Source organism: Schistocerca nitens, chromosome 5 (genome assembly GCF_023898315.1).
Source record: "Schistocerca nitens isolate TAMUIC-IGC-003100 chromosome 5, iqSchNite1.1, whole genome shotgun sequence".
Classification (NCBI taxonomy): Eukaryota; Metazoa; Arthropoda; class Insecta; order Orthoptera; family Acrididae; genus Schistocerca; species Schistocerca nitens.
The window spans coordinates 873,069,489-873,088,015 of record NC_064618.1 but is presented as its reverse complement, the minus strand read 5'-3'; the positions used below and the strand labels follow the sequence as shown (position 1 = coordinate 873,088,015).

Here is an 18,527-nt window from a genome sequence, read left to right as displayed (position 1 = left end):
ATGTCTTATGAATTGAAGGGTTTACAGTGAATCAAACTGTTTTGTAGGCCTCTATTGGGAACACTACCGGTTTCATATCGATAAAGGTGCATCCTTAGGTGATCGGTCCTCAAACAGTCTGGAAGATACGATGTCCCACTGTTGAGCCTTAATATTATTAGCCATTATAGGCTGTTGTCAATAGCAAAAATGGCACTCAACAGTAGTAGGTGAATGTCAAAGTGGACACATGGGAGTCATAAGACGACTAAGCAAATGAGAAAACGACGACTGTCTCTTACGCCAATGCTACGGACTGTTAATTGGTCGTGTGGTATTGGAAGACCATATTGAGTAACATTTATCCCGACTGGGAGAGTCTTCATTTACTTACGTAAATCTTTGTATAGTATAAAACGGTTTGAAGAGTCTTAATTGTTAACAACGTACTTTTTTTAGCTGTGGCTGCCCTATGTACAAAGTATTACGTTTTAACAATTACTATCTGAGTGTAACAATAAAAATAGGATTAAATGAGTTTAGTTGAAAACGCAAGAGCCACAGATTTTAAGCAACTACGAATAGCACCAACATACTTCGCTAAATCAATATTCCAATAAAGAGATGCTCATATGGTGTTGACGGAATTTCAAACAGAATTCAGAAAAGTTGTTCTAATAAGTAATGTCGTGGGTGATATATATGATACTGGCACATGGAAGTTTTCCAGACAGATTAAGATATTCAATTATTAAGTCCATTCTTAAGAATGATGACATGAAAGACATAAATAATTATTGTCTATATTTCTTTGTGGCATTTTTTCCAAAATATTGGAAAAAATTGTGCACTCATGAGTTGTCTCTCCTTTAAGAAGGGACAATTTATTTCGAATCCAGAAACGTTGCTAAACTGAAGATCCTATTTACGAATTTACTCACCAAATATTACAAGACTTAAATAACAATTATCACCATTCGGTATTTTTTTGTGATCTTTTCATCTGATTGTGTAGAGAAACTCAAGTTTATGGAACAGATGGCTTTGCACATAACTGGGAAGGAACGAAAAATAGAGTTCACAGTTTTCAGTTTTTATTCCGTACCTATCCAATATGTATGTGAATGACTTTCCTCTTAAGTTTAATTGCATAGGCTTCCGCGGCCAGAGTCAGTGGACATAAAAGTTTTCTCGCTATGGTACCGCGTCATAATGTAAAAAAACTGCTGCTGCTGGAGAAAAAATCCAACCGTGCGCAGGACACAGTAACAACAAAATGTAAAGGACACTGCACAGCTAGAACGCACCATTAGATCCTCAAGAAGGCCGCTGCTACCGTGGCCGAAACGTTGGTTTTTTTCTCCAGCAGCAGTGGTTTTTTACGTTATGACGCGGTACCATACCCAGAAAACTTTTATGTCGAGTTTCCTCTTAAGATTCAACGAGCAGACTTGGTATTTTTTAGAGAGGGTATAGGCGTTCAAGCTCGACTCAGTATTATTCAATTTTTTGGCACTCTTAAGACAAAATATAATTTTCATCTTGCACAAACTCTCGGCATGCGGACAGACGCAGACAATTTCATAGTTTTTCCCAAGTAACCGTAATTTATTTAGTTTCATAATGTTGAAAAAGACTTTCGCTCGTATCTTGACAGAAATATGGTAGCAGTTTGCTAACTCATTACGAACACATGGAGAGTCTACCCCAAGGAAAACAATTCAGATATCCTGAGCAGTTATAACGTAAAAGGATTTTCTTTAAATTGGGAATCACACCGCAGGTAATCAGTTGCATCTGCTCGCACAGAGCAGCAGATTTCAGTTGAAAAGGTAAACTATCTCTAAAATAGAAAAGTGACATAATTTTGGCAGTGTCTTCATAAAACTATTCTTGTAATACTTTTAAAGCCACAATGAATTCTTCAGGCCTTTGCGTTTTCTTTAATGACAGTGAGTTTCGAGAACTGGACTGTGTTTGTGAGAATTTGTCCCTTCAACAAACTGATTTTCTTTTTAGCTGCATCCCCATCGAATCAGAGGGCAGCTGTTTTTTTCACCTTGCAATGTCTTACTGTGAGCAGTGAGCAGGCAAGTCGACTGAAAGCGCAAGGTCTGAAATACATTCCGGCTGTCCTAATTTTCCTTCCTGCACTCCCTTTTCCTCCATAAATTCAACAATAGCGGGAGTTACACTGAAACATCGCTACAACCATGCCACTTGACTTAATTAATGAACTTCGTAGTAACATATAAAGTCTCAACACGTTTCGCTCGCATCAGTCTAAAAATATTACAACTGACAGTGGAATAATGCGCGCCTACGAAATCAGAAATTTTAATATCAGTGCCATCAAATTCTTTCCATGCTTCATGCCTAAAAATGTAGCGTAAGGTGCCCCTTGATGTACAGAACAATGATTCCCGTCTGTCGATCATTGTGATTTTTTGCCCTTTCATTGTCAAGCGAATCTTTAAATTCTTTCCTCATGATACTGTAATGTCGGTTCACAGTAAATTCGTAATGCCCATCGATTCTCCGAATACGTAAAAGATACTGAGAATACTCACCCCTCTCTTTCATCCAACTAAAGAAAGTTGTGCTGACCGAGCGAGGTGAATCAGTGGCTAGCACAGTGGACTTGCATGCGGGAAAACGACGGTTCACGTCTGGCAAAACTGATTTAAGTTTCCCGTGATCTCACTAAACTCTCTGTAAGAACAGGCCAGGAAGACCCAAAGGTACCGACCAGCCGCCGTGTCATCCTTAGTCCCAAAGTGTCTTTGGATTCGGATGTGGAGGGGCATGTGGTCAGCACACCGCTCTCAAATGGTTCAAATAGCTCTGAACATTATGAGACTTAACATCTGAGGTCATCAATCCCCTAGAACTTGGAATTACTTAAACCTAACTAACCTAAGGACATCACACACATCCATGCCCGAGACAGGATTCGAACCTGCGAACGCAGCGGTCACACGGTTCCATACTGAAGCGCCTAGAACCGCTCGACACCGCTCTCCCGGCCGTATGTCAGTTTACGTGACCGGAGCCGCTACTTCTCAGTCAAGTAGCTCCTCAGTTTGTCTCACAAGGGGTGAGTGCACCAAGCTTGCCAACAGCGCTCGACAGACATGATGGTCAACCATCCAAGTGCTAGTCCAGTCCGACAGCACTTAACTTCGGTGATCCGACGGGAACCGGTGTTACCACTGCGGTAAGGCCGTTGGCGATCTCACTAAATCGCTTCAGGCAATTTCCGGGATGGTTCCTGTCAAAGGGCGCGGCCGAATTCCTTCCCCATCCTTCCCTCATCCGATGGGACCAATAACTTCGCTGTTTGGTCCCTCCACCCCCCGAATCAACCAACCAACCAGTTGTGCTGACCTAAAAATACCACACAACGATACCTAATGAAATGTTCCTTTTTACCGAGAACTTCTGAGCAGGACTGAGAATATCCAAGACCGGCCGAGACTTGGCCTGCACGAGGCCGGAACGCCAGGCTCGCGTGTGGTTTGGCTACGACGCGACCGGCCCTATCCTAACTCATCCCAAACACGTTCCGTTGGTTTCAGACTGGGTATCTGGCCAGGCCAGTCTCTTCAGGAAAGTTACTGCCCCAAACCACTGCCTCACGCATTCCTTTGTGATAGGCTGCATTGTCATGCTGGAACAAACAGTCATGCTCTCCAAACCGTTCCTCCAATGTACGCAGTACAGAGTGTTGTCGTACGCTTTCGTCTTCAGTGGTTTCCTTATCATAATAGGCGGACCATATTCTAACCACGAACAACACCACCTCAGATTACGACCACCTCTCCATACATCACTGTTGACACTGAAAATCTTGTCAGATAACGCTCTCCATGGATTCGCCAAACCTAAACCCATCCATCACATTGTACAGCGTGATTGATCAGTCAAAATCACTCAATTCCAGCGTTCCACTCTCCAGTGGTGTCAAACTTTACGCCTCTCTAGCCATTGCCTGCATAAACGTGTGGGTTATGACAAGATACTCGACCGTTCTGACTCAGTCTTTTAACTCCTAACGCGCAGCCACTGTGCGAGCTCGACTGGTTGTAGCATTCACTCATTCATTCTGCTGATGCTATGCGATTTCTTACTGCCAACCTCCACAATGCTCGCTTTTCCCTGGTAAGGTTAAGCTCGATTTAACTGTGGTTGTTCCTTCGCGTTCCCAGTTCCCAATGACGTTACCAACAGTCGACTTGGGCAGTCAGTCTCAGAAGCTTTGGAAAACTCCTGTTGGATTTTTTACTCAGTGACTATTCGACGTCCAAGGTCACTGAGTTCTGCTAACCACCCACTCTGCTAACGCTGGTTCTCTGACAATAGTCACTGACTCTTTTTCGTACTGGCACGTACGACTCCCTTGACGTCTTCTGGTAAATTCCGCACTACACTGGGGCTTCCAAGTACTTCTGATCACGTAGTGTACGCGATCAGCATTTGTATCGTAGTCCATCATTTCATTCTGAAAAAGGGCAAACCAATTACTGTCTGTCAGTCATTGCACTTTTGCTGCACAGTTGCTCTGCTTATTAGAGACTGCATGGATGGACGGATGTCGCCAGAAAACTCCCACACGCTCATATTCAGGCCGAGAGTACTACAAGTAAATCGAACAAACGAGGAAAACTCATTCAGTTGACGTGTCTCAGGGCGTCGTTCGGTGTAACTTTCCTGTTATACGACGCAAGTGGGTGGTGAAGAAGGGGTGACTGCTCAGGTATTAACAGCGGCATAATTAGCATCGGCTCTAAATTAATGAGTTAATGAGGTACACTTCAGTTTAACAACACTTAGGACAAGAACACCTAGGGAGGGGGAGGGGGGGGGAGCGCTCGAAATTAAATGGCATTCAGAACTTAAACCCACTCGCTCCTTCAATAAGCTGTATATTAACCGTTGGATTTCTTTTTCTTATTGACGTAAGTCTGAAAAGACACTCTGGTTTGAACCAAGTTTCGTTTCGACGAGAGTTTAGCAAACGTTAATTTCAAAACGTCCTCAAGCACGTTGAAAGCTTGGATCTCTTAAGAACCCTTCTTAGTCTCCCCCTGACTCTGTTAAGGGAGTGGTTAGGCTTCTCTGACGAGCTTCGCTGCTTCAAAGTAATGTTCTGCTCTGTTAAAACTTAATATCGTACTGACAAAGCCATTAAAACTTGTCATACAGTAACAGTTTTTGTATGACTCATAAGGTACGTATTTTCGCGCCATGTAAGGTCCTCTAACGTTGTAGTTCACTCACAAATGCAGTACAGCTTTCACACACAGAAATGACTGTGGAGCCGACGTTAAAAGGATTGTACTTCAGGAGAATTATTCAGCATTGCAGCCGAAGAATTTCGACGTGGCATAAAACACAAATCTGGAATTAGTAGAATTATTGCAAATTTAAAAAGGTCCCAAACATGTTAAAAGGAACTACCTGCGTCCATAAAATACAACTACAGAAGCAAACTGTGAACTGTTCTTGCAATGTATAAATGGGTTGCTTGATATAGAAACGAATATTTGTGATTAATCTTTGCAGAATCAGCACGATCCGAAATTTGTCCCTAAATTTTATGGGACGGGTAAACGAAATTTTTCTAGAGAATGTGTGCTACGACACTTTATAGCTCATAAATTGCGCTAACCTAGAGAAAATTTCAAAGTGGTTGTGCATGACTCTATATACACCTGCTTGATGTTGATGCATACAATTCCGTGCGACAAGTGGTAGCCGTATTGAAAACGATATCCAAATCAAATAAATTTTTTTAATTGATCTACAATTGCTAAAGAGAAGTTAAAACGCTGTCGTGAGAATTAGACAAGCTTAGTATGTCGAGATGTTCTTCGTTTACGGTTTTTGGAATATAAATGCTGTTACTGCAAGTCAACAGTATGTTACTGTGATTCTTACCACATGATACAAGGTCCATCGGCGTTTGCTTCTGGTTCGTAGCTTTACGGAACTGCTACTCTTCCAGTATGCCTTAAATGTATTCACAATGGAGATTTGAATAGTGTGACTGAAACAGAAATCGTTGTGCTAGTTTTCCAGCACGAACTTCTCTCTATTCCAGAAAATGCTTGTTAACTACTGCAACATGCACTTCCTAAGAACATTGCATTACTACGCTGTACCGGTAGGATGGTTTCGTTTCCGTAAGAAATGCTCTTGTTGTATGTCCGTGCCACTCATTCGTCGTCATCGGGAAAGACGACTTTCGAAAGTGAGCGACAGTTAAAAGCTGAATGTCGTTGTTGAACATGTAGCGTAGGTCGTTGGCAGTTTTATTTTGCTGGGTATTCTTATTTATGTTATTATTGTCACTGTGTACTCCAAATGATCTCATACATACCTTTTCTAGATCTTCTATCTCCTTTAACTTGTTACCTGTTAGTCTTCTAGTCCTAAATACCGTTGAATTCCTTTAAAGTCAGTACCGCCATTAGACTGTTTATTTACAGTGTTACATTTACAGTTAAGATGTATTTTATTACGACAGTATGCTATCTTAGGCAATTTATAAGACTTAAAACACTTGATAATGGCACTTTGAAGCCGAAATCGTGATTGTGTAAGTGTAGATGTAACAATGTAAATAAACAGCAGTCTAATGGCGGTACTGACTTTAAAGAAATATATTATGACTGTGGCCCTGCATTATGAAAAAAAACGTTGAATTTGTCTCTTTTAATCCTATGAAACCAGCAGCAGGTTGCTACAGTTCAATTTGAAAAAGGAAAGTTTATATCGGTATATCTGCAAATACGAGGGCGTGGTGAAATTTTCTGTGTGAAAACTCTTTTAAGTTTTTTTACAAACAAAACAACCGTCATTAACATACACAAGCTGCGATACTGTCGCGAATAAAACAGTGACCCGTATATAGAACAAATTTCCTTTAATTTACGTCTATGGTCACAAACTTTTTGCTCATAGATTACCGGTTTCGGTCTACAATGACCATCTCCAGATCTGTGTTTAGGACATTGGTTTATAAAACGCAAATCTGAAGATGGTCATTATAGACCGAAACCGGTAATCTGTGAACAAAATGTTTGTGATCATAGACGTAAATTAAAGGAAATTTGCCATTAACATTCTTGACATTTGCAGCCCTCTATCCCCAGAGGACTCTGAAATGTAACGTGTAATACGGCAGTGTGTAACATAACTCAGTCGGTAAGTGGGAAACACCGTGCCATAATCGAGTATGGGATTCGGAGGGTTTGTTCACAGATGGAGCATCCTATCCTTCAAGGCGACAATGCCAGGCCACAGATCTGTGACATCTGCAACAGTCCGATGCCTTTGGCTTCACTGCCATCGATCATCCTCCATACTGTACCGAATTCGCCCAGTCCGATTTTCATATGTTTCCAAAGCTTAAAGAGCTCTACAAGGTCTTCACTTTGATAGAACTGAAGCGGTGCAAGCAGAGGTGAGGTTGTCAACAAGGTCTAGAACTGTACAGTGAAGATATCAATAAACTGGTACCCTCTCGGAGAAATATGTTGATAAGTTTGTTTCATATAAAAGGCCTTAAGAGGTTTTACATAAACGATTCGGAGGAATTACTTTTCAGCATGCTGTTGTACTGTATATGGTGACTCAACTGACCCTATCGATGTCGGATTATGCCACGTGCAGTGTTATGTACGGCCTACATATACCACGCGCGAGATGTTCATGTTCTCTCACTCGCTACGCGCACAGTATTAGTCCTACCGAAAAAAAATTAAGAGGATCTTTCATCAGCAAGTTAAATGTAGTTCAGTTCTGTACTAGGATACTTTTCCGCTTGAGGAGGTAGTTTTAGAGTTATTCAAGATAAACGTAGTAAACCGATGTACAAACTCACACGCAATCATACACTGAACCCCTACAGGTCAGGATTTGTAGCATATTGTTAATGGCATTCCCTCCTACCTCTGTACAAATATTTGCGACTACGTGAATTACTTCCCACATTTGATCTTTCTCCGTCTTGATTGACTAGCGTTATTACGCCTTAGGCTTAGTTGAGCAATTACAAATTGTAAAACTGACATGTGTGTGAATTCTACCTAACAGTTTGTAGGCTGTTTATGTTTTTATGTTGGTAACGCCACGTAGCGCTCTGTATGAAAATCACTGACTGTGCTGTGTGCAGTCTGTGACTGGGTGGCATTGTTGGAATATTCGCTGTTATAGTGTTGGTCAGTTGGATGTGAACAGCGCGTAGCGTTGCGCAGTTGGAGGTGAGCCGCCAGCAGTGGTGGATGTGGGGAGAGAGATGGCGGAGTTTTGAGAGCGGACGATCTGGACGTGTGTCCGTCAGAAAAAGGAAATTTGTAAGACTGGATGTCATGAACTGATATATATATTATGACTTTTGAACACTGTTAAGGTAAATACATTATTTGTTCTCTATCAAAATCTTTCATTTGCTAACTACGCCTATCAGTAGTTAGTGCCTTCAGTAGTTAGAATCTTTTATTTAGCTGGCAGTAGTGGCGCTCGCTGTATTGCAGTAGTTCGAGTAACGAAGATTCTTGTGAGGTAAGTGATTTGTGAAAGGTATAGGTTAATGTTAGTCAGGGCCATTCTTTTGTAGGGACTATTAAAAGTCACATTGCGTTGCGTTAAAAATATTGTGTGTCAGTTTAGTGATGATCAGAATAAGTAAAGATTGAAATGTCTGAGTACGTTCAGTCTGGTTCAGCTGTTTGAAAAGCAAATAACGTAAGAGGTTTATCAGCACTGTCATTTCATAATTCTACTAAGGGGATGTTTCGAGTTCTGTGAATTTTAACGTCATAGAATAAATAATTACGTCATTATATTCGTCAGACCTTCTGACTTCCAAAATACTATGCTTCTAAGGGTTTAATTTGGATTGAATTTCCAACAAAATTATTTTCAACATAGCATATAGAAAAGATGTTTTTCATTCATTACCCTCGATGGCACGTTTACATTCCTAATGTTAACGAAATACCCGATTATGATGGTGGCGTATTAGACTAGTCATTAGAGACCAAGAAACGTCGAATAACGCGAATGGTTCGGCAATCGGAAATTTTCCACAGTGGTAAGAGGGAGTACCACAAACAACATACTAGAACTGCTGACTGGTGAGAGATGAGTGTGGGGGTGGAGGTGCGTCTGAAGTCACTTTTCTACATTTCTCTTCAAAAACGCGACAAATATGCCTTCCGTGGAAACCAATCCCAGTACAAAACTTAGCTACGTTGGATTTCCTACCAAATTTTCCTGTGGGACTAATTAATTCAGCCGGCCGTGGTGGCCGAGCGGTTCTAGGCGCGCAGTCCGGAACCGTGCGACTGATACGGTCGCAGGTTCGAATCCTGCCTCGGGCATGGATGTGTGTGATGTCCTTAGGTTAGTTAGGTTTAAGTAGTTCTAAGTTCTTGGGGACTGATGACCTTAGAAGTTAAGTCCCATTGTGCTCAGAGCCATTTGAACCATTTGAACTAATTAATCCGCTCATAACGAGCGAGAGAATGTGATAATATCACTTGTAGTTCATGATGACCAAATGTTGCGGGTCGCCTGAAAAGACATCGGTAGGGGCAGCTGTATCATCCTGTACAACTATTAAACACTGAGGTGACAAAAGTCACGTGATACCTCCTAATATCGCGTCAGACTTCCTTTCTTCCGGTGTAGTGCAGCAACTCGAAGTGGTTTGGTCTCCCCTGCAGAAATATAGAACCATGCAGCATCTATAACCGTCAATAACTGCGAAGGTATTGCCCGTGAAGGCTTTTTTGCGCGAACAGGACTCTCGGTTGTGTCCCATAAATACTCGACGGGTTCCATGACGGGCCGTCTGGGTAGCCAAACTATTCGCTTCAGTAATCCAGAACGTTCTTCAAAACAATCACGAGTAACTGCGGCCCAGTGGCTTTGCGCATAGTCATCCACAAAAATTCCATCGTTATTTGGCATCGTGAAGTCCATCAATGGCTGCAAAGGCTCTCGAAGTAGCCGAAGACAACAATTTCCAGTCAATAAACGGTTCAGTTCCATGCAAATGCAGCCCACACCATTATGAAGCCACTACCAGCTTTAACAGTGCTTTTTTGACCACAAGGGTCCGTGGCTTCGTGGGTCTGCGCTACATTCGCACCCTAACATCAGCTCCTAGAAACTGGAATCGAGATTCATCTGACCAGGCCACGGTTTTAAAGTCGTGTAGGGCCAACTGATATGGTCACGGACCAGGAGAGGCACTGGAGACGACGTCGTGTTGTAAACAAAAGCACTCACGTCGGTCGTTTGCTGCCAAAGCCCGCTGAGAGCAAATTTCGCACGAACTCACTGATAAACACTGAGATATCGATACGTTCGTCGTACGTCCCTCAATAATTTCTGCGGTTATTTCACGGAGAGTTAATTATCTGAAACTCCGTGACAAATTAAAACTGGCTGCCGGACCGAGACTCGAACTGGGGACCTTTGCCTTTCGCAGGAGAGCTTCGGTAAAGTTTCGAAGGTAGGAGATGAGATACTGGCAGAAGTAAGCCTGTGAGGATAGGGTGTCAGGCGTGCTTGGGTAGCTCAGTTGGTAGAAAGGCAAAGGTCCCGAGTTCGAGTCTCGATCCAGCACACAGTTTTAACCTGCCAGGAAGTTTCATATCAGCGCACACTCCGCTTCAGAGTGAAAATCTCATTCTGTTGCTTCTCTGTTACCATTCAAAACTCTACACAAACACTGCTGCTCTCGGTTGTTATGTGAAGGCAGTCGGCCTCTGCGTTGTCCATGGTGAAACGTGGTAAGTGAAATTTGGTATTCTCGGCACATTCTTGACACTGTGGATGTCACGTGTGTATCTGTCACCTCAGTGTATGAGACTATACATTATTTACTGATGATTTTGTTTATAGTTACTTTGGGTGGAACACATGCAATATTTTAAGGGATTCAAGAAATATCTGCGATGAACAGTTAGGTTTATGCACCCTGCATGTCATCTTAAGAATTTTTACTTAGAAAACGTGCTGGCAGATTAAAACGGTGTGCCAGATCGAGACTCGAACTCGGCACCTCTGCCTTTCGCGAGCAAGTGCTCTACCAACTGAGCTACCCATTCACGACTCACGCCTCGTCCTCACAGTTTTACTTCCGCCAGTACCTCGTCTCCTACCTTCCAAGCTTTACAGATGCTCTCCTTCGAACCTTGCAGGACCAGCACTCCTGAAAGAAAGGATATTGCGAAGACATGGCTTAGCCACAGCCTGGGGGATGTTTCCAGAATATTTTCACTCTGTAGCGGAGTGTGCGCTGATATGAAACTTCCTGACAGATTGAAACTGTGTGCCGGAGCGAGACTCGAACACGGGACCTTTGCCTTCCACGGGCATGTGCTCTACCACCTGAGCTACCCAAGCAGATTCGCAGGAGAGCTTCTGTAAAGTTTGGAAGGTAGGAGACGAGGTACTGGCGGAGGTAAAGCTGTGAGGGCGGAGCGTGAGTGGTGCCTGGGTAGCTCAGTTGGTGGAGCGTTTGGTCGCGGAAGGCTAAGGTCCCGAGTTCGAGTCTCGGTCCGGCACACGGTTTCAGTCTGCCAGGAAGTTTCACATCAGCGCACACGCCGCTGCAGAGTGAAAAATCTCATTCTGGAATTGCACTTAATTTTTACTTAAAACTAAGGTGAAAACGTGGAACTGCTGTTCCAGAATTCTTTTATGCCACTTCCATTCTTGTACGCGAAACAGTTTACGAGATTCAGCGATTTCGATGAAACATAGGGTTGTGCGCCTGAGCCGTAAGAGACGTAGCTACACTGTTCCGCGCCTTTACGTGCTCCTGCCGAAACGTAAATCGCAAAGTAATACTGAACGCAGCGTATGGTCGCTGTTACGGAGTCTGCGCCGCACCGAACCGCAGCGGTAGGCCACGGACAAAACTGTAGTGCGTGGCAGGTAGGCGGCGTAGCTCTTATGGCGGCGATTAATTTTGCAGCGGCGAGGACTGGACGGCAGCGTGGCTGCGCCAGCAGGCCGCTGGTACAAAATGCATCGGCTGGGCGAGGCGCGGCGCTGCGCTGCGGCCGTGGATCGGCTCGGCTCGGCTCGGCTCGGCTCGGGGGTTCCCCTCCCCTCCCCCCGCCTGCCCAACGTAAAACGCGCCGCCTTGGGGCCGCTATCTCCCTGAATTATTGCTGCTCGCCCGCGAGGCCGGGCCGCTCCTGCCTGTGGTACACGCTGCCGAATAGACCAGAACAGCCACCGGCCGCTGCTTCAAAGCCGCACGCGCGCACACACACACAAACGTGCAACATACAGCACACGTACCGCCAGCACGCAACAGAATGCCCACACAGCTCGGGGGCAGCGAACACGTTTCACTCGTCTATAATTGATAAGAGCTATAGAGCGTAAGTACACTTGGACGGGTTTGGCGTTAATGATCTAACTACCGAAAGCCAAACATTGACGTCGAGGTGCGCTATGCTTTCAGACAGTTCTGTTCTATGCTGTTAGCAAAACGATCTGCACTACAAACCAGGTAGAGCTAACACAATATATATTTAATGAAGTCGGATTGGAATCAGTACGGATATGTATAGTTTTTCAGTGACGATTTAGGTAGGGTGAGAATTTGAGCATCTGAAGACGGTAAGAAGCACTGTAGATACAAAATGAGCTTACCAGCTATAGAATTTCCCTACAGGGCCCGTGAGACGGCGTCTGCAGTGCCATCTGCTTTCTGTACCGGCTGGCGACGAATGTCAACACACAGTAACCCAAGCTCCATACATAGGTACCTGTTTCAAATCTGTAAACATGTCGAGTTCTGCGCCTGCAAACTACGATTTGCGGACAGCATTGGTTTTCTGTTATCATTTGAAGAAAACTGCTGCAGAATCACATCGAACGCTATCGAAGCTCTCAGCAAACATGTGAAACGTCCCCTTCGAAAAATTAATGAATTACTGTGCTGGTAAACCCCTTACGTTATTTTATTTTCAAACAGCTGAGCAAAACTGAACGTACTCAGACATTTATCTCTTTACTTATTCTGATCATCACTAAAGTGACACAATATTTTTAGCGCAACGCAGTCTGACTTTCAATAATCCCTACAAAAGAATGGCCCTGACTAACAATAACCTTTACCTTTCATGAATCACTTACCTCACAAACATCTTCGTTACACGAACTGCTGCAATACAGCGAGCGCCACTACTGCCAGCTAAATAAAAGATTTTAACTACTGAAGGCACTAACTACTGATAGGCATAGTTAGCAATTGAAAGATTTTGATAGAAAACAAACACTGTATATACCTTAATAGTGTTCAAAAGTCATAATATATATATATCAGTTTATGACATCCAGTCTTAACAATTTACTCTCTCTGATGGACACACATCCATATCATCCGCTCTCAAAACTCCGCCATCTCTCTCCCCACATCCACCACTGCTGGCGGCTCACCTCCAACTACGCAACGCTACGCGCTGTTCACATCCAACTGCCCAACACTACAATAGCGAATATTACAACAATGCTAACCAGCCACGGACTGCACACAGCACAGCCAGTGATTTTCATACAGAGCGCTACGTGGCGTTACCAATATAAAAACCTAAACAGCCTACTTACACATGCTCTTGGGAAAACGGGGTGTTTCGAGGCGTTATAAAGATTCAAAAGTGGCGATTTTGACGTGATGAACGACGAGCTCGGGTAACCACCGAGAAAGTTGGGAGACAAGGAATTGTGGGCCTTATTGCATGAACATGATACTCAAACTCAACAGGAACTCGCGGAAAAATTGAATGTGATGCAGAAAGCCTTTTCTCTTCGGTTGCCGCGCGGTGTGACCGCGCGCTTTGAAGCGCCATATCATAGATTGCGCGGCCATTCCAGCCGGAGGTTCGGCTCCTCCCTCGCCGATGGGTGTGTGTGCTGCACTTAGCATAAGGTAGTTTAAGTTAATTTAAGTAGTGTGTAAGTCTAGTGACCGATGACCACAGCAGTTTCGCTTCTTAGGAAATCACACACATTTGAACGTTTGCCCTTACGTTGTAAGCTATGGGAAAGGTGCAGAAAGTGGGAAAATGGGTTCCGCATGAACTGAATGAAAGACAGCAAGCAAATCGAAAGACCACTTGCGAAATGCTGCTAGCCAGATACAAAAGAAAGTCATTTCTCCACCGAATAGTGACAGGTGATGAAAAATGAATATATTATGAGAATGCTAAGAGTAGTAAGTCATGGGTGAATCCATTCAAACCGTAGACATCCACTGCAAGACCAAATCGCTTTGGAAAGAAGACAGTGCTCTGTGTTTGGTGGGATCACAAAGGTGCCATCTATTATGAGCTGCTAAAACTTAGTGAAACCGTAATCACTGATCGCTACCAACATCAAATGGTGGATTTAAATCGATCATTTCGTGAAAAACGACGAGAATATGGAAAAAGGCAACAAAGAGTCATATTGCTTCAGGATAATGCGCCAAGACGCACAGCTAAGCGGATCAGGTTAACGGTCGATGCGTTCATTTGGGAAATACTGGGGCATGCGGCTTATTCTCCAGCCCTGGCTGCGTCCAGTTATCATCTACTTGCATCACTGGGACGCGCTCTCGCTGAACACCGCTTCATTTCGTATTAAAATGTACGAAAATGGCTCTCTGATTGCTTCACTTCAAAAGAACTGTTTTTTGGCGTAGCATTCGAAGCCTGCCGGAGACGTGGGAGAAATGTATGAATAGCAATGGAGATTATTTTGAATAGAATATTGTTTGTCACTTTCTAACAACATGTAACCTCCCCCTCACTTATCGACCTTAATGACAGTGAAAAATTAAACCGCGTGTACCTAATGGAAATTTGGGAAAAGCAATCGTCACCGAAGTTAATCTGTCGGTATAGAGGGAGGAAAGGGTTACATCTAATTGAAAGGAAAAATGCCAATGAAACTGGTGGAAATTAATTTTGAAAAGGGGTAAAGTTAATAGAGAAAGTAAATGTGCGGCCGTTACGTTAACAATTAACTAGCGGTAATTAGATATTTGAGATTTGGGGGAAATTATGGTCGCCAGTCCTAAGGACAATTACTACAGTAACTGAAAAAGAAAGGTTATTACACATGTAATTAACACTAGAAGCATGGCAATTGAAGGTTGACACGTGTAGTGTGAAAACTGAAAGTTTTTCAGAAGTAATAAATTACGCTACACTCTGACTTAATTTAGCAAAAGAATTAATAAAACCGGAAAATCGAAAGTTAATTTAGTGACTGAAGTTAATAGTGAGCTTTCTTTCTGAAGCACATCGAAATTCAGTAAAATACGGTTAGTCTTGGAATACCTCAACAATCATTTCAAAAGCTACTTGAATCTACGCAATTTAGAAATAAGAGATTTAACTTTGAACTCGAATTAAATGATTCTGAACAATTAACAATAGTAAAATTTAGTACGTACCAAGCTGAGCTGCAGTCACAGGTAAGCTAAAATATGGTAACAAAACTCGGACTCATAATTTGTGCTTGTGAGTAGATAAGCTATGTATGTACAAGCACAGCTCCGGCCCGGGCCCCCAGGCTCTTATCTATGATGTCAGAATGACGTCATATGATGACGTCATTGATAACAATGCTGACGTGTGTTATCAGTGACGTCATCAGAGGACGTCATTGATAACAATGCTGACGTGTGTTATCAGTGACGTCATCAGATGACGTCATGTGATAACAATGCTGGCCTGTGTTATCAGTGGCGTCATCAGATGACGTCATGTGATAACGATGCTGACGTGTGTTATCTGTGACGTCATCAGATGACGTTGCGTTTTGCTTAATGTTGCCGGTTCTGACGTGTTTTTGCTGTAGCTTATGGACCTATAATTCGAATTTTTTTGTTAAGTGTCTAAATTTGATAATTTTCAGTAATGTGACATTGTAGCTCAGTGGTTAGCATCATTTATAACATCCATTGTTGTTTCATCATTGTTCCCACCCCTTTTACCACACTGTATCCTGGTGTGTGGGCTTCTGACATTGATGTGATTTGGTTTGCAACCTCCTCAATTTATCAGCGTTTTGAATGGTGATAGCACGATGCTGTCGTCTCCAGTGACGTGCCTGTACTCCTTATTGCTTCACGCATTCTATCCTCAAGGCTCAGATTTTATTATTTTTGTTTCAGTGAGATCATTGCCTTCAAGTTATCTCTGTCTCTCTCTCTCTCTCTCTCTCTCACACACACACACACACACACACACACACACACACACACACACACACATACAAATTGATATGGTAATAAAAAAGTAAGTTTTACACTTTGTTAGGTGTTTATTGAAGTAAAAAATGTATAGGTACAATCTTTTGACAGATTATTTTAATCTATTTCATCATTTGATTGTCTTTCATGCGTTATTTTATCCTTAAGCCACAAGTACTTGCAATGAGGATACCAGAATGTGTGCTGCTGCCATGGATCATCACCCACCTCCCAGTCACGCAGTCCTCCACCACAATAGAAGCATGCTGTAGAATCACCAGTGCCAGTATAGAAGAAACCAGCCTCAACTAACTGTTCTGGTTGTACTGGTAGATCTTTTGACCAATTTTGGAAGGATTCTTGACGTGCTGTCCGAGAACAGTACTGAGGCGATGCAGGTAGTCTCATATGTGCCAACTTGCGTTCGTTAAACATGCATTGCCTGCATAAATCAATCGCTCCAGGGCATACGAAGGGGCATTTTGGAGACTGACATAAATGTCTCACTAGTGGATCGTCACCCGGTTGCCAGCCACTCTGTTCAATTTCACAATAGACACATTTGACGGTATCATCATCACTTTGATAGTTAGGTCTGTAGAAACCAGCATGTGCTAGGTCCTCAGGTGGTAAAAACTCTTTGAACCAATTTCCATCTTGAAACGTTTCCAACCGCTCAGGAAATGTGAGGTACATCATGAAGCTTGCTCTCAGTTGCCAGTGAGTACACACTATGAAGCTGTTAGTTTGATGTTCATGATCTATATGTATCCAGAATCCCTACCCAAGTATCTGATAACTTACACAGTTACAAAATTATTCCAGCTTCTCTCAACTCTTCTTCGATAGAAATAATTTCATTGTCATGAGATGTATTGCCTGCAGCTCTTGAACCATGTAAGAAGAAAAGTCGTTCAACAAGTTCGTTTGGATCATCCCAATACACATAATCTGTAGGTAAATTGTTATTGTATCTTTTCCACTGCTTTACAACAGGAAATGTATCTCTTCTTTGTACTGTGATACCTTTACCACTCTGAACTCTAGGTTCACTTTCTGACGTTTCATCACTCAGTTGACGATGTTCTTCCAGTAATTGTGCTCTGGATTCTTCACGAATGAGTCTTATATCTGGTTCCATATATGTCTGAAGACCTTTTATTATTGTCTGATACTTGAAACTCTTATTAGCATTAATGGGTTTATAACTAACATAGTTTATCCTATGTGCATTAGTAGCTTTCAAAATTTTTGCGTATGTTGAAAGATCAGCTTTTGTATATGTTTTCTTAGGAGGCCTCTTTCTTAACAGTAAATTGTAGAGTCCTTTTGTTCCATTATACGTTATACCATTAATAACTAAATCTTCTCCATCAAATACCACTTTCTCACTTCCTATCATCCACCCATTATTGGGATCGTATCTCATTCCATACACTTCATCTCGTTCTCTATTAGGAATTTTCATTAAAATTAATGAAGGTAAAGTATCATCAGGTAACTCAAGTTGGGGTTTAACATCGATTTTTTCTACCTCAGTGATATCTGTTTGTACAGATGTAGGATTTGAAACTTCTTTTCTTTTGCTGATAGATAGAAGTTCTCGCAGAGGCTCAGAAACTGGTCGCAATTTTTCTTCCATTTCTACTTTCCTCTTATTTTCTTTCGCCTTAAGCGATAGAAACTTCTTCCGTATATTTTTTCTAGCAGATATAATTTGTTTCTTTAGCTTTATGTTATGATTGACACCACGTGGAAGCATTTTGTATCAACTGAGACAGTTAATGAGGTTAAGTCCCATCTGACTCAGATATCTGAAATGTTAACGTTTTATACTAGTTCACTATTTCATACTCAAACTCTAAATGTAGCCCATAATTTCCTAGTTGGATAGGATATGGTTTATTGAAACTAAATGTATCTCCTTCCTTCACATTTATAGGTACATTTAATTGAAGGCTGGATTTAATTCCATTATGTTTAAATGTTATTGCTTCTATGTCAGGTGTCACAGACCGTAGTTTCATGTGACCAGTGTATGGTAGATTATATTCATACTTGCCATTATGTAGCAAATAACGTGATTCACTTGGATTTGTGGAAGGTATACTATCTATTCGCAAAATGAATTTCGGATTTGAAAATTTCTTATCTACATATGCTTTGTTTACTGCATCAGTATCTAATATTGGTTCTTCTATATGTATTAAGCGTTTATTTTGTAAATCAAACACTCGCTCTGTTACACTGAAAAGATCTAACATACTTAAAG

General features: G+C 42.3%; 1 protein-coding gene and 1 pseudogene across 1 annotated transcript; both read right to left on the bottom strand.

Moving 5' to 3' along the window:
• Nucleotides 1-3,092: 3,092 nt before the first annotated feature.
• LOC126261169 (5S ribosomal RNA) lies at nt 3,093-3,210 on the bottom strand (annotated as a pseudogene).
• Nucleotides 3,211-16,372: 13,162 nt separating this feature from the next.
• On the bottom strand, nt 16,373-16,951 carry LOC126260785 (putative inhibitor of apoptosis). Its single transcript, XM_049958122.1, has one exon. The coding sequence runs from the start codon at nt 16,949-16,951 to the stop codon at nt 16,373-16,375; it is 579 nt and encodes a 192-aa protein (XP_049814079.1).
• Nucleotides 16,952-18,527: the final 1,576 nt, after the last annotated feature.